We start from the raw sequence: 17,255 nt of genomic DNA, 5'->3' as shown, positions 1-17,255 counted from the left end.
AACTTTGCACATACACTGCTGCCATCTAGTGGCCAAAATCGGAATTGCAGCTGGGCTGGAATAATACATGATGGCCTTTCTATTGCATTTCAAAGATGATGGTACAAAAAATATTACAAAAGAACGTTTTTTTTTTTGTATTATCTTTCACCAGATCTATTGTGTTATATTCTCCTACATTCCTTTCACATTTCCACAAACTTCAAAGTGTTTCCTTTCAAATGATACCAAAAATATGCATATCCTTGCTTCACGTTCCGAGTTACAGGCAGTTAGATTTCGGTATGTTAGGTGAAAATTGAAAAAAAGGGTGAATCTTTAAGAGGTTGACTCCTAAAACACTAGCTGTGGCTCTTTAGATAACAGTGATCAGCTGTAGTTGCTCGACTATTATTTTATCCAAGATAAACAATTTTCTATTACTATTTTGTGGTAAATAAATATTCATTGTTGTGCCATAGTCGGATGTCATAATTATCCAGATTTATAACCAAGATTGTAACAAGACTTTTTAGATTGAAGTATTGTCAGGGTTACTGTGTCAATCAATTAATTATCATATTTCATGATGTAGAAATAGTTCATGCAGTCTCTGAATAGGAAATCACTTTTCTTAAAAAAAAATATTCAATTTCCAGTCATTAAGCAGCGCAGAGAGCTTGTTGCTCAGTCAACCTAAACGGCCTAAGTGGTCTGCGTATTGATAATGTATTGGAAATTGTCAATATTTCAAGAAAAGCCTGCTAGGTCAGTTGCCAGGTCTCCCTGGTGAGAAGGCTTTGGCTTGCTGCTGAGACTCCCAGCTCCTCGGGTGTCCTCCATTGTGGCTCTTGGCTTACATCAGTTTCCTGAGGCTGTATTTTGTGTAGGTGGTGGGGCAGGAAACCCAGTCTGTGGTTGGGTCTGAGTGTTGGGTCTGGGTTGAGAGGGGTTGTAACAAGAGATTCTCTGAGAAACTAGTCTGGGAGACACTGGTGAGATGGTGGGAGCTGTGGCAACACACACACGGGCACGCATACACACACACACAAACATGTACGAATGCACACACACACACGCGTTAATGTGTCGTTCACTACCGTCCCATTCTTGAAGCCCATCTCTCTACTGTCCTGTCTCTCCTCCTCTCTCTTATCCTCCTCACAGTCAGTATGTTAATGTATCAGTACCAGTAAAGCAGCATGACCCCTCCGCTTCCCTGTTCCCAACAAGCTCCAGGCTAAGAAAGGAGCCCTGTCATCAATTGGCACAGGTCAGGTTAATACATTCTGAATCAGACAGAAAGGGTTATCCTCCTCCTCCCTGCCACTCCTTTTCACATCCGCCTCTCCGAGAAGAAAGGAGAGCCCATCTGAAGATGAGTGTCTATCAGTCCGGTGAATGGAGGAGAGAATGGGGGAGAGGAGGAGGGAATACCCAGAGCTGGTTAACAGATTGTAATTTCCTGGGTTTGATGTTCCTAATTGTCTCTGATGTGAACAGTCAACTAGCCCCTGGTGATCTGAGAAAGAGAGAGAGAGAGAGAGAGAGAGAGAGAGAGAGAGAGAGGGAGAGAGAGAGAGAGAGAGAGAGAGAGAGAGAGAGAGAGAGAGAGAGAGAGAGAGAGAGAGAGAGAGAGAGAGAGAGAGAGATAAACAGAGATGGAAAAAGAGAGAGACAGAGACAGAGAGAGAGAGAGAGAGAGATACTTTTGACTTTTTGTATTTCTTTAATGATACATTCTCATTTCATTAACCCCCCCTCCCTTTAAAATAAAACACCAAAATATATCCTGTACTGCATACATGTACCATGCTCACCTTGCCCTCTACCCCAACGATGCAAAGCACCAAAACATCTTCCCCAGACAGCCCCCCGACACACCATATCTCCTGAAACCTCTCCACACTTTTTATAATTTTATACAACTGAAATTCCACCCTAAGGTGCGCAGAGACCATCCCATTAAACAATAGTAAAGGGTCTGTTATCCCCCCACCTTTGACCCTGTTCCTCCTTGTTAGCCAAATAGCCAACTTTTCCTGAGCAAACAGAAAATGCAACAAAACACATTTGGCCTTCTCCTTACTCGAATACCTGTATCCCATTATAAACATCCCAACAGTAAAAACCACCCCCAACCTCTCACACAGACATTCCAACAGAGACATTAAAGGCATTAACCTGGTGCACACAGAAAACACATGAATCACAGTTTATCTCATAACACAGAAAGGACACCCCTGCCAGACTTCCGGTTCACCATGCCAACCAGCTGTTAGTGGCCAGGGCTCCATGTAGAACCCTCCACTGGGGGTCCCCTGACCTCTTTGGTACAGAGGGTTTGTAGAGGCCCCTCCATCTAAAACCGACCATACTCTCCGCCCACATACTCTCTGCCACTGATGTGCCTTCACTCCTGTTAGGCTCCTAATGTTCCTTACCTTAATGCAGAGGTTGTAAATGGATTTACCTCCCACCCCTTCAAACTCCCCCAGGCTCAGAGTGTTAAAATATAACAAGTCCTCCAGACCCCCTTGCCAGTCCCCAGTCTCTGCCGTCACCCGCAGTGGCGGAAACATTGGTGGCCCCTCCCCCTTTGGCCGCTCAAACACCCCCCCCCTTACCGGCTCAGACAGTGCCTCCTGGACCTCCTCCAGGAATCTCTCCAGCAGCCTAAGAGATGTTATTCCTGTTTGTTGTGCCAGGACTTCCGGGGTTTTCCACCCCTCTTGTCCCAGCAGTCGCAAGTCACCCAGCCTTAGGGCACCCTCTGCCATCAGTCGCCTCTGCAAGGTGGCCGACTGAACCAATCTCAAAGGAATGGCTGGGTTGTGGAAGATAGGCTCCTCCTCCTCCTACACTCACACCCTCCTCCTCCTCCTACACCCACAGCCCAGGCTCCACACCCCCTTCTTGTGTGAGCCTTAGCAGCTGCCAGGCCGTCAGAACTGCAGAGTAAAAGTCTGAGAGACCTGCTGTACTCAGCCTCTCTAGCTTCGTGATGAACAGCTGCCGGTCCAACCCTAATCCGCCAGCTCTCCTCAGCAGCGCGCATGCTGGTTCCCTCCAGCCGACATCAGTATGGTACAGCAGTCTCTGCACCACCTTTAGTCGAAAAGCAGCCACCCTGATCTCCAGTTCCACCTGTCCTCCTTCATGGACGGTCATGTACAACACTGCCGCCCTCAGCCAGTGATGGCCCGACCAGAAGAAGTCCACCAGCTTGCGTTGCAGGTCTGCGAGCAGACCCACCATTTTAAGCCCTTAACAAACACACTGCATACACCCTGGAAGCAGAGTAGGGGCCCTATCCCACCATGCCCCACATAACAGAGCTTTGCTCTTGCCCCAGTTTACCTTAGCTGACGAAGCTCCCTTGTACACCTTCAGACTAGTCTCTAGTGCCTGCATATCCTGACCATCCCTGACATCACAGAAACGTCATCTGCATATGCTGACACTGCTATGCCTGTCAACACACCCATACCCGTCCAGCACACTCCCTGCATTCTCCTGCATAGCAGGCCCAAAAAAAGCTAATTGGCTAGTGTATATAACTGCCCCGATAGAGGGCATCCTTGTCTAATGCCCCGTCTCAACCAGACTGGCCTACTGAGCCCCCCTCCCCCCTTGATCATACATGACGCCCCAGCATACAACATCTTCACACAAGTCAAAAACCTTTCCCCAAACCCCAAAACAGACATCACATTAAACAGATACTCATGGTCCACTCCATCAAACACCTTCTCTTGATCTAAAGAGACCAGTCCAAAGTTCACATTAGAACCTCTCGACAAGTCCAACATGTCCCTGATTAAGAACAAGTTGTCTGTGATTGAGCATCCCGGTACACAATATGTTTGGTCCCTAGAGTCCAGATGGGACTTCAGTATGTCAGAGATGAACTTGGCAAATATATTCTGGTCCGCACAGAGCAATGCCACAGGCCTCCAGTTCTTAAGTTCACACAAGTCCTCTTTTTTGGAAGGAGAGCTCATCGGCAACTCTACAACACCAAAACATTCACTCAACACACAAAAGAAGTTGTCCAGTCCAATTATTCCCCAGAAATTTTTATAAAACTCCACTGGGAGTCCATCGACCCCGGTGCACGGCCGGGGGGCATCTGGGTTACGGCCTCTGCCAGTTCATGGGACAACAGAGGAACGTCCATTTCATCCCTCTGTGCCAGAGAGAGCTTAGGGAGTTCTTCAACCAAGACCTGAACACACATAGGATCACACAGTTCTGCTCTATACAATTCAGTATAAAACTCCACAGTCCGCTCCCGCATCTCCCCCACCACAGAGGTCAACCGCCCATCAGACAGCCGTAGACAATGCATACCCTTGGCTTCACAGCTCTCTCTTTCCAAACCAAAGAAGAAGGAGCTGGGAGCATCCATCTCCTTAAGCATGGAGAACCTAGCTCTTACAAGTGCTCCCTTTGCTTTAACCTGGAAAAAACTGCCCAGGTCCCTACGTAATTGAGCTAAATTAGCCTGGAGGCCTACATTGCCTTGCCCCACCATCTGTACCTCCATCTCATTAGTACAACGCTCGAGTTACCCCAATACTGTCCTAGCCTCTGAGGATGAGAGAGCTGTATACTGTTGACAGAAAAGCCGAATTTGGACATTCCCCACATCACACCATTGACTCAGAGACTCATACTCCTCTCTTTGCTGCCACCTTTCCCAAAAATTTGGGAAACCTGAGCAAAAAGTAGCATCTTGTAAGACCTTTACATTAAACTTCCAGTAGGATTCATGCCGAGGCCCTGGTGAGATAGACAGCCGAGCCATGGTTATGTGGTGATCCGAAAACCCCACCGGGAGAATGGTAGCGCCCAACAGTCTATTGCTCTGATTCCTGGACATGTAAAAACGATCAAGTCGGGCTGCACTCACCCTAGTCACAAAGACCTTCATCCATGTACAGTGTCGTGTCGGGATGTTTAGTTCTCCAAACATCCACTAGGTCGAACTGATTAATGATGTCCCTTAACACTCCCACTGACCCTGAATGATGATCTTCCCCATTTCTGTCATTCGTAAAATCCATTGTACAGTTCCAGTCCTTGCCGACCACCAGCGTCTCCTCAGGCGCTACCTGTGAGAGCTCCTGTCTAAGATACCCAAATAGAATCTTCTCCCCTTTTTCCTTTTCCGCTTAACACCCTCCACCTCCCCCCTAGTCTCTTACACTTCCCCACGATACTCTCCTCATCCACTAGCATAAACTGACTAGACCCAGCCTCATCTGCACCTCCATCCATAAACTGACTAGACCCAGCCTCATCTACACCACCATCCATAGCATGACTAGGCCCAGCCTCAGCTACCCCACCATCTCTACCCTGACTAGGCTCAGCCTTATCTACACCACCATCACTGGCATGACTAGGCCCAGCCTCTGCTGCCTGCGTCTCATTGCCCCCTGCACGTTGACCTCAATTTCCCCCACTGGTGCTTGTACCCTCACCTTGTCTACGGCCTTTATGTGGGCACGCAAAGCTCTTATGCCCCAAATCCACATACTCAAAACATCGTAGACTATCTGTGCTGGCAAACCCTGCGTAGAGCCCCTCCCCATGCCTCACTTTAAAATGCACATTTAGCTGTTGCTCATTGTTATTCAGAGACATGAACACCTGCCTCCTTAATGACTCAAACCTAAGTGTATGTAAACTTCCGACTTCAACTGTAATCAGGTAATAACCAAAAAAGTGTTCATTAAATCAAAATATATTTTATTTTTGAGATTCTTCTAAGTAGCCAGCCTTTGCCTTGATGACAGCTTTGCACACTCTTGGCATTCTCTCAACCAGCTTCATGAAGTAGTCACCTGGAATGTGTCCTGCCATCCAGCTCTATCACTGTATCAGTTTCACTGTCCATATCGGTCTTTTAAGTGTATGATCATCACACTCCCATGCAAATGAGGATGTTATGGTCATCTCAAGGTAAGGTTATTCATAAACGCCCTTACACACACTACTGTACCTGCTTCTCAACCCTGTGTGTGTGTGTGTGTGTGTGTGTGTGTGTGTGTGTGTGTGTGTGTGTGTGTGTGTGTGTGTGTGTGTGTGTGTGTGTGTGTGTGTGTGTGTGTGTGTGTGTGTGTGTGTGTGTGTGTGTGTGTGTGTGTGTGTGTGTGTGCAGTCATCCCTCCTCTCCCAATCTTTTTGTTCAAGGCGATAGGACCTCAATTAAAAACCGTAGCGCTGCGGTTACACCAGGTCACCTGTGATACAAGTCAGTATTTGACGTCCGTCCATGTGTGAGGACATTGGGAGATGATGTGGAAACCAGCCACTAGGGGCAACAAGTGAGTGCTTCAAGTAGGCATCGGCCTCTGCTGCAAGTTCAAATCCAGCGATAGAAAGTTTTCTTGTTTTAAGCCTATCCCAAACCTTAACCCTTACCTTAACCATTTGGAGTGAATGTCTAACCTCAAGATTTTTTAGTTACTTCCTAAACTTAACTGTAACATAAAAAAATGTAACCTTAAACACTTCAAACTTTGACGTAAGACTGTGAGAGCTAGTTGAGCCTGCCACATACACACACCCACACACCTTTCTACATGGGCCACTGTGTGTGTGTGTGTGTGTGTGTGTGTGTGTGTGTGTGTGTGTGTGTGTGTGTGTGTGTGTGTGTGTGTGTGTGTGTGTGTGTGTGTGTGTGTGTGTGTGTGTGTGTGTGTGTGTGTGTGTGTGTGTGTGTGTGTGTGCGTGTGCGTGTGCGTGCGTGCGTCTGTATGTGTAACAAATGGAGGTGGTGTTTGCAGTAGATATGATATAAGGGATTGCAGCAGGGTAACGTCACTATCGGCCTGTTCCTAATCACTGTGTTGATTTAAGCACACAGACAGATAGTGCCCCTGTGTTCTCTCTGATATTAAGGCAGGCACTCTCTGTGACTGCCCTTTTAGAGGTCCTGATAAGGAAGCCACGCTGGAGTCAGGTGTCTGGGCCTAATCACTGCCGCAGAGATCACACACACTGATTACGCAAACACGAGCAGGCACTCACACACACACATGCACACACAGGTACAGGCGTGTATACGAGGGGCTTTGAGTGCACCTCATACTGCACTGCTCTGGAGTTGTGGTCTTTTAGCCGATCTGCTCCTTAAATACCAACATACAGTACATGTACCACAGAGAAACAGCACTCATAACAGACATCCCATACTTGCCTTTAGACCAGGTATGTCCCGAAAATATTGACATTGCCCTTTCTCTCTCCATCACTCCCACTCTCTCCCCCTTTCTTGCTCTTCTTCCAATGTCAGAATATACCAACAACCACCTAGCTGTCTCTACCTCTCCATCCATCCTCTCTTCTGTCCCTCCCTCCCTTCCTCTATCTCTCTGACACCTCTGAGTGTGACACTCATTCTACAGGAGGGGATATGAGGGGATGCAGGAGGAGGAGATGGAGGCAGGAGAGGAGAGGAGAGGAGGAGGCGAGGTGTTCCCTTCCCCATCACATCTGTAATCCTTTAAAAGCACTTAAGAGATTGCAGCTGCCGCCTGCTGTCTGCGTGTCACCGTGGTAACGGCTGATTTGGGAGGATCTGCACTGTAATTGGATGATCAGTGTGTGATGGAGGTGCCGGACGCTACATTATGTAAGGCTGACTTTGTGCGCCATAACCCATCCGGGCTGCCCTGTAGTGTGTGTGTGTGTGTGTGTGTTTGCTAATCCCACTGTGTGTATGTGACCCCAATGTTGCTAAGAGCCTTCGTTCATCAGGCTGCAGGGAAGGGAGGGAGTGTATCAAGGCAGGTTTATCCTCTGGACTTATATCTGATGTATATTTATACGCATCCCATTCTTCCTCCTGATGTGTGTGTGTGTGTGTGTGTGTGTGTGTGTGTGTGTGTGTGTGTGTGTGTGTGTGTGTGTGTGTGTGTGTGTGTGTGTGTGTGTGTGTGTGTGTGTGTGTGTGTGTGTGTGTGTGTGTGTGTGTGTGTGTGTGTGTGTGTGTGTATCCAGGATTTCGCTGTGTCGATTTCGGTGACCATTTCTTTGGCAGGGGAGTGAGGTGGGATTGATAATGTAGTCTGCTGAATTAATTTCTACCCCCTGCTCCGACACTCTGCATGTGTGTATGTGTCATTCACTTTGGTGCAAAGTTACTCCGTCCGTTGTGGTGAAATGGATAGCACCACCGCTTTGCCGCATTAAAGAGAGTGAACAGTCTAGTCTAAATTCACTCAGTATTCAAAACACGAGCGACAGCATATGACACATATCAGTACTCAGGTTTGTCATTGACAGTTTCTATTTGGGACTGTGTCAAGCTTCTTAGAGTAAACCAGATGATTTAGGATCAGTTTTGACTTTTACATCACATTAATAAAATGACATGGACGAGGAGGTCCTGATCCTAGATCAGCACTCCTACTTTGAGACGCTTGCCTGATCTAGGGACAGTAGTTATTGTAGCTGTGATTTCTATAGTGATGGTGATGCTAGTAAAAGAGGTGTTGAGCAGCGGAGAAGCAGGGAGGTGTGTGATCCCACAACCTTTTAAGACCATCACACAGTGTGAAACATTCTGATTGCTGTAACCACTCTCATTGGGGCCCTAACTCAGGCTTAGTTGTGCTTGAGTAACTTTGGAGCGAGGCAGAGGAAGGGAAAGAGGGAGAGAGGGGGAGAGGGAGAGAGGGAGAGGGAGAGAGAGAGAGAGAGAGAGAGAGAGAGAGAGAGAGAGAGAGAGAGAGAGAGAGAGAGAGAGAGAGAGAGAGAAGGAGTGAGTGAGTGAGAGAGAAGGAGTGAGTGAGTGAGTGAGTGAGTGAGTGAGTGAGTGAGTGACTGAGTAAGTGAGTGAGTGAGTGAGTGAGTGAGTGAGTGAGTGAGTGAGTGAGTGAGTGAGTGAGTGAGTGAGTGACTGAGTGAGTGAGTGAGTGACTGAGTGAGTGAGTGAGTGACTGAGTGAGTGAGTGAGTGAGTGAGAGACCTACAGCTGAGATCCAAAATAAGTGGAGAGAGGGAGAGATATTTGGGTGTCCTGGGGGATTTATTGTGAGTGAGTGTGTTTGTCTCTGTGTGTTTAAATTAACTTATATATACAAGTTTATAGTTTTTTACTCTGCAGCTAATCAATGATATATTTTTTTACACGTTTGCTAATTAGTTCAGTCGTGTCTTTGGTTTCATTAGAATTTCCAGAATATATATATTTTTTTAAATCAAATCAATTCAATGAATCGGTCAGAAAGCTTGGTTAGTGAAACTATATACAATCTACCTGTTTCCATCGACTCAGCTCCCCTCCAGTATAGTGTGAGGCCGTATGTTATAGAAGGAGCTCAATGTCTTTCCATCTCTTCCCCTCTCTGACCAATAAACCAATCACATCCTCTCTGTTCTACTCTCAACCAGCTCAGAATTAGACCTTCATCCATGTTTCTAAAACGTCAAATTTCAAACTTGGTGCAAACGTCCAATTCCGAAGTGTATAAGGTTAAGTTTAGGCATTAACTCTGAATGGTTAAGGTTAGGGTTAAGGTTAAGGTTAGGCATTAACTCTGAATGTTTAAGGTTTGGGATAGGCTGAAAACTAAAATATAAAAAAACACTTTCTATAGTTTGGATTAAAACCTGCAACCGGTGGAATCAGAGGCAGGTGCTTACGCCTATACACCATTCCTGTCAACAACACCCTGGCAACACCAAATCCTGAAGGTAACAGCTCTCACTGTTGTCCCCAGTGGCCGGTTTCCACGTCATCTCTCGATGTCTGTGGTGGAGGTCTGTGGTGGGTGTCAGGGGGTCTGTGGTGGGGGTCAGGGGGTCTGTGGTAGGGGTCAGGGGATCTGTGGTGGGGGTCAGGGGTCTGTGGTGGGGGCCAGGGGGTCTGTGGTGGGGGTCAGGGGATCTGTGGTGGGGGTCAGGGGGTCTGTGGTGGGGGCCAGGGGGTCTGTGGTGGGGGCCAGGGGGTCTGTGGTAGGGGTCAGGGGATCTGTGGTGGGGGTCAGGGGGTCTGTGGTGGGGGCCAGGGGGTCTGTGGTGGGGGCCAGGGGGTCTGTGGTGGGGGTCAGGGGGTCTGTGGTGGGGGTCAGGGTGTCTGTGGTGGGGGTCAGGGGATCTGTTATGAGGGTCAGGGGATCTGTGGTGGGGGTCAGGGGGTCTGTGGTGGGGGTCAGGGGGTCTGTGGTGGGGGTCAGGGTGTCTGTGGTGGGGGTCAGGGGATCTGTTATGAGGGTCAGGGGATCTGTGGTGGGGGTCAGGGGGTCTGTGGTGGGGGTCAGGGGGTCTGTGGTGGGGGTCAGGGGTCTGTGGTGGGGGTCAGGGGTCTGTGGTGGGGGCCAGGGGTCTGTGGTGGGGTTCAGGGGATCTGTTATGAGGGTCAGGGGGTCTGTGGTGGGGGCCAGGGTGTCTGTGGTGGGGGTCAGGGGATCTGTTATGAGGGTCAGGGGGTCTGTGGTGGGGTCAGGAGTCTGTGGTGGGGGCCAGGGGTCTGCGGTGGGGGCCAGGGGGTCTGTGGTGGGGGTCAGGGGGTCTGTGGTGGGGGCCAGGGGTCTGTGGTGGGGGTCAGGTGCTAGGTTAGCTGTGCTAGGTCGCAGAAGTAGTGATGAAAACCTAGGCAGTGTGTTTGTGTCTGCATGGCCGAACCTGAAACAATGCCCTATCTGTCATTTGTCCTGTTAGACCACTGTACTGCTGATCACCACTCAGTTACACACTAATATGACTGAGATGAATGGGGGGGGGGGTAAGGAGGGAGGGAGGGATATTATAATAGTGAACAGTAAACAAACACTGAGTATACAAAACATTATGAACACCTGCTCTTTCCATGACATAGACTGCCCAGGTGAACACAGGTGAAAGCGATGATCCCTTATTGACGTCACCTGTACAATCCACATCAATCAGTGTAGATAAATGGTTAAATAAGTATTTTTAAGCCTTTTGACAATTGAGACACAGATTGTGTATGTGTGCCATTCAGAGGGTGAATGGCCAAGACAAAATATTTAAGTGCCTTTGAACGGGGTATGGTAGTAGGTGCCAGGCGCACCGGTTTGAGGATGAGGATGGCGCCGAAGAACATGGCTGACGTTTTACATTCTCTCAAACAATTGTGCTATTTTCTTTCTTATTTTTTTCGCTTTTTGTTTAACTTATTTTTCTACTTATTGTGTACATAATGTTGCTGCTACCGTCTCTTATGACCGAAAATAACTTCTGAACATCAGAAAAGCGGACTGGAAGACACTTCTTCCTTTAACGAGTCCGACGAGAAGGATATCCTGCTTTCAGATCCACGCCTTCTGATTGAAGAAAAGACGCCAGAAAAGGGGACACAGATCAGGGATCCTTCTGAGAATCCGGAGGCGAGCGAGTAAACTCCCAATGCCTTCCATTCTTCTTGCTAACATGCAATCATTGGAAAATTAAAACTGATGACCTACTATTAAAGATTATCCTACCAACGGGACATTAAAAACTGTAACATGTTTCACCGAGACGTGGCTGAACGACGACACGGACAACATAGAGCTAGCGGGATTTTCCAGCACAGCAGAACAGAGACGCTACCTCTGGGAAGACAAGGGGTGGGGTGTGTGTCTTTTTGTCACTAAGACCGCTCTCAACCAACTCTATAAGGCCATAAGCAAAGAAGAAAATGCTAACCCAGAAGCGGCGCTCCTAGTGGCCGGAGACTTTAATGCAGGCAAACGTAAATCAGTTTTACAAAAATGTTGCCAGCATGTCACGTGCAACCAGGGGGGGGGGGAAATCTGAAACCACCTTTACTCCACACAGAGATAAAGCTCTCCCCCGCCCTCCATTTGGCAATTCTGACCAGAATTCTATCCTCCTGATTCCTGCTTACAAGCAAAAACTAAAGCAGGAAGTACCAGTGACTCACTCAATACGGAAGTGGTCAGATGACGCGGATGCTACACTACTGGACTGTTTTGCTAGCACAGACTGGAATATGTTCCGTGATTCATCCAATGGCATTGAGGAGTACACCACCTCAGTCATCGGCTTCATCAATAACTGCATTGATGACGTCATCCCCACAGTGACTGTACGTACATATCCCAACCAGAAGCCATGGATTATAGACAACATCCGCATCGAGCTAAAGGGTAGAGCTGCCGCTTTCAAGGAGTGGGATACTCCACTTTATAAGAAATCCTGCTATGCCCTCAGATGAACCATTAAAACAAGCAAAGCGTCAATACAGGATTAAGATTGAATCCTACTACACCGTCTCTGACGCTCGTCGGATGTAGCAGTGCTTGAAACTATTACGGACTACAAAGGGAAACCCAGATGTGAGCTGCCCAGTCACGCGAGCCTAGCAGACGAGCTAAATGCCTTTCATGCTCGCTTCGAGGCAAGCAACACTGCTTGTTGGTAAGCATTTCATGGTAAAGTCTACACGTGTTGTATTCGGCGCATGTGGCAAATAAAGTTTGATTTCATTTGAGAAGAATTTGAGTCAACATGGGCCAGCATCTCTATGGAACGCATTTGACACCTTGTAGAGTCCATGCCCCAATGAATTGAGGCTGTTCTGAGGGCAAAAGGGGGTGCAACTCAATATTAGGAAGGTGTTCCTAATGTGTGTACACCTAGTGTAGGTATAATGAAAGACAATATTTGTTGAGTCTGGGTAAATCACAACTGCTGGATTCAGATATTTATGATCATATGAGTTTAAGATTAATATCAATATTCTTCCGTTGGGTTGTTTTACTGTAACATGCTGAGACAGAAATCGCTTCAGTCTAGAAATATTGAAGTATTAACAGTTTGAGAAGGATTGTTACCAATTCTGATAAAGATTTAGTACAGGAAGATGGCATCATCCATAAATGCAGTGAACACACACACACATACGCACACGCGCACGCGCACGCGCACGCACACGCCCACGCCCACGCGCACGCACACACACACACACACACACACACACACACACACACACACACACACACACACACACACACACACACACACACACACACACACACACACTCACACATACACACTCACACACACATACACACACATACACAATCACAGACACATACACACTCACACACACATACACACTCACACACACACACACACTCACACACACATACACACTCACACACAGACACACATACACACATACACACTCACACACCCGCACCCGCAAACTCACTCACACATACACACTTACACACAGACACTCACACACACATACACACTCACACACACATACACATGCACACTCACACAAACATACACACTCACATACACACTCACTCACACACACATACACACTCACACACACACATACACACTCACATAAACATACACACTCACACACACACATACACACGCACACACACAAACATACACACTCACATACACACTCACATACACACATACACACACACACACACACACACACACACACACACACACACACACACACACACACACACACACACACACACACACACACACACTCACACATACACACTCACACATACATACACACTCACACAAACATACACACTCACATACACACTCACACACACATACAAACTTACATACTTACACACACTCACACACACACACACACACACACTCACACACACACACACATACACACACACACACACACACACATACACACACACATACTCACTCACACACACATACACACTCACATACACACTCACAGATCTACGCACTCACACACACACACATACACACACACTCACACACGCACACACACACACTCACATACACACTCACACACACATACAAACTTACATACTTACACACACTCACACACACACACACACACTCACACACACACACACACACACACACACTCACACACACATACACACACATACACAATCACAGACACATACACACTCACACACACATACACACTCACACAAACACACACACACTCACACACACATACACACTCACACACAGACACACATACACACATACACACTCACACACACATACACATACACATACACACTCACACATACACATACACACTCACACATACACACTCACACACACATACACACTCACACACAGACACACATACACACTCACACACACATTCACATGCACACTCACACAAACCTACACACTCACACACACACTCACACACACATACACACTCACACACACACATACACTCTCACACAAACATACACACTCACACACACACATACACACGCACACACACAAACATACACACGCACATACACACGCACATACACACTCACACAAACATACACACTCACATACACACTCACACACACATACACACTCACTCACACACACACACACACACACACACACACACACACACACACACACACACACACACACACACACACACACACACACACACACACATACACACTCACACATACACACTCACACATACATACACACTCACACAAACATACACACTCACATACACACTCACACACACATACAAACTTACATACTTACACACACTCACACACACACACACACTCACGCACACACACACACACACACACACACACACACACACACATACACACACACATACACACTCACACACACATACACACTCACATACACACTCACAGATCTACGCACTCACACACACACACATACATACACACACACTCACACACACACTCACATACACACTCACACACACATACAAACTTACATACTTACACACACTCACACACACACACACACTCACACACACACACACACACACATACACACACACACACAAGCATGCACGAGAGCACCAGCTGATCTGGATGACTGTGTGATAACACTCTCGGTAGCTGATGTGAACAAAACATTTAAACAGGTAAACCATTCACAAAGTTGCTGGGCCAGACGGATTACCAGGATGTTTACTCAAAGCATGCGCGGACCAACTGTCAAGTGTCTTCACTGACATTTTCAACCTCTCCCTGACCGAGTCTATAATACCTACATGTTTCAAGCAGACCACCATAGTCCCTGTGCCCAAGGAAGCGAATGTAACCTGCCTAAATGATTACCGCCCCGAAGCACTCACGTCGGTAGCCATGAAGTGCTTTGAAAGGCTGGTCATGGCTCACATCAACAGCATCCTCGCCGACACCCAAGACCCACTCCAATTCGCATACCACCCCAACAGATCCACAGATGACGCAATCTCAATCACACTCCACACTGCCCTTTCTCTTGAACTGCACTGTTGGTTAAGGGCTTATTAGCGTTCTTCTTTCAGAATTTGATTTTCCCTCACAAGCAAACACCGTCAACCTGGAGAGAGAGAGAGAGACATGGGAGAGGGAGAGAGAGAGAGACATGGGGGAGAGATGGGAAATAGATGAGAGAGAGAGAGAGATGGGAGTGCAGGAGAGATGCTAGGCTCTTAGACCTGTGTTATTTGATTATACTGCATTTTATGTTTCTGGAACCGTTAAATGTAACATCTTAGTGCAATGGTGTCAAGCCAACCCATCAATTTAGAACCCAGGATTTTTAAGGCAACATCCCAATAGTCAAATCGTGAAATCTCACATTAAATAATGATATCACTGAAATCATCAAATCACACTTCACATTTCCAAATCAAAGGAAATAAATTGAATAATAATATCATAAATCACGTCTATTGAATACGAGTGTACAGTATGTGTTTTTAGGGTAAACCAGAAGTCACTGTTGTGCCCAGCCTGTCTGTGGTTCCATAAGAAGCAGTTCTGACTCTCTATGAGTGACAGGTGTGAAATCCCCATTGACTAAGGCATTATTGGCAAAGTGACAGCCTAGAGAGTTCATGTAAGCAGTTTGTAAACACACATACAGCCCTGTTCCCTACCTCACTGAGACACATACAATGAAGAGACACATACCTGCAAGCATACACACCAGTGGAGGCTCCTCAGAGGAAGGGGAGGACAGTCCGCATCAGTAGAAAAAAATGCTGTCCACCCAATCAAAGGGTCCGAGAATGAATCAAGTACTGAAAGAATAAGCATAAACTGAGTAGTTGACTCAAAGAGAGAAAGACAATAGTTGAACCGTGTTGAACGAATTCATTTATTCAACAATAAAGAAGAAGCAAGAAAGAGTGTGTGTGAGAGAGAGAGAGCTAGCTATATTTCATAGTATTTTTTTTACTTTCACTTTCACTTTCTTAGCTTGTGAATGCAGCTAGCTGTTTGGCCTACTCATACACCCGACTCAAAGAGAGAGAGATGCTATGTTAGCTGGCTATGGCTATCCAAAACACTGGAACCCTTCCAAGTCAGGGTAAGCTTTTTTTAATTTTATTAATGTTATTGCCACCGGGGCCCGCCAGTGTAACTGCTAAACTGCTTGCTGACTGTACACTAACTGTACTGCATGATTGACACAACAATGTAGGCTGTGTATAGTGGTTAGTGATTATGGTAAGAAGGCTTGGCTTGGAAAGGTTTTTTCGCCTGGTCACAGACAGCTGTTTTGTTGTGCAATGAAGTCCATAAGCGAAGGGAAAAGGTGAGAGCAGGAGAGTGCCTAGATGCGAGAAGGAATTATCCAATGAGCAAAGTGATGATGCTGTTTGTATGTGGCTGCTATGAAAGTGAACTGCGTTTGCGGATGATCAGGGGTGTATTCATTCCACCGATTCTGTTGAAAAATATTTCTTAAACAAACGGTGATAAACAGGCCTAAATTTGTCTAATAGAAACAGCAACGGTTTGGACTACAGATTACAGTGTCCAAGGCTGTTACGCTCGTTGATAGAATGAGACCAAGGTGCAGCGTGGTTGGCGTACATTTTAATTTTATTAAAATTACACAAAAAAAAAAAATTATACAAAAAACGAACGTAAAGCTATATGCAGTGCAGAAAGCAACTACACACAAACAAGATCCCACAACTGAAGGTGGGAAAAAGGGCCGCCTAAGTATGATCCTCAATCAGAGACAACGATAGACAGCTGCCTCTGATTGGGAACCATACCCGGCCAACAAAGAAATAGACAAACTTGAATGCCCACCCAAATCACACCCTGACCTAACCAAAATAGAGAAATAAAAAGTGACAAAGGCGGTATTGAATGTGTCACCATCTGTCACCTTGATTACTCAACATTTTCTCTCGACCTGTGCACCTACGTTGTAAATTTTCATTGGTAGGCTAGATTGTAGCAACCTCATGATGGGTAAAAGGAAAATTGAGTATCATATAGTAGCCTAAACCTATCAAT

At 46.7% G+C, this 17,255-nt stretch overlaps 2 protein-coding genes across 2 annotated transcripts in view; both read left to right on the top strand.

Moving 5' to 3' along the window:
• LOC139553095 (uncharacterized) overlaps positions 1-2,787 on the top strand; it is a 6,875-nt gene extending 4,088 nt beyond the window's left edge. The window contains exon 2 of the mRNA XM_071365051.1: positions 2,688-2,787. Coding sequence (XP_071221152.1) covers positions 2,688-2,787 — 100 coding nt within the window. The remainder of the gene's footprint in view (positions 1-2,687) is intronic.
• The window catches only part of LOC139553793 (estrogen-related receptor gamma-like), a 351,374-nt gene that overhangs the window by 117,200 nt on the left and 216,919 nt on the right, over positions 1-17,255 (top strand). The window lies entirely within an intron of this gene.

Source organism: Salvelinus alpinus, chromosome 25 (assembly GCF_045679555.1).
Source record: "Salvelinus alpinus chromosome 25, SLU_Salpinus.1, whole genome shotgun sequence".
NCBI lineage: Eukaryota > Metazoa > Chordata > Actinopteri > Salmoniformes > Salmonidae > Salvelinus > Salvelinus alpinus.
The sequence above is the reverse complement of the archived record's forward strand: the minus strand, read 5'-3'. Positions and strand labels throughout refer to the sequence as shown.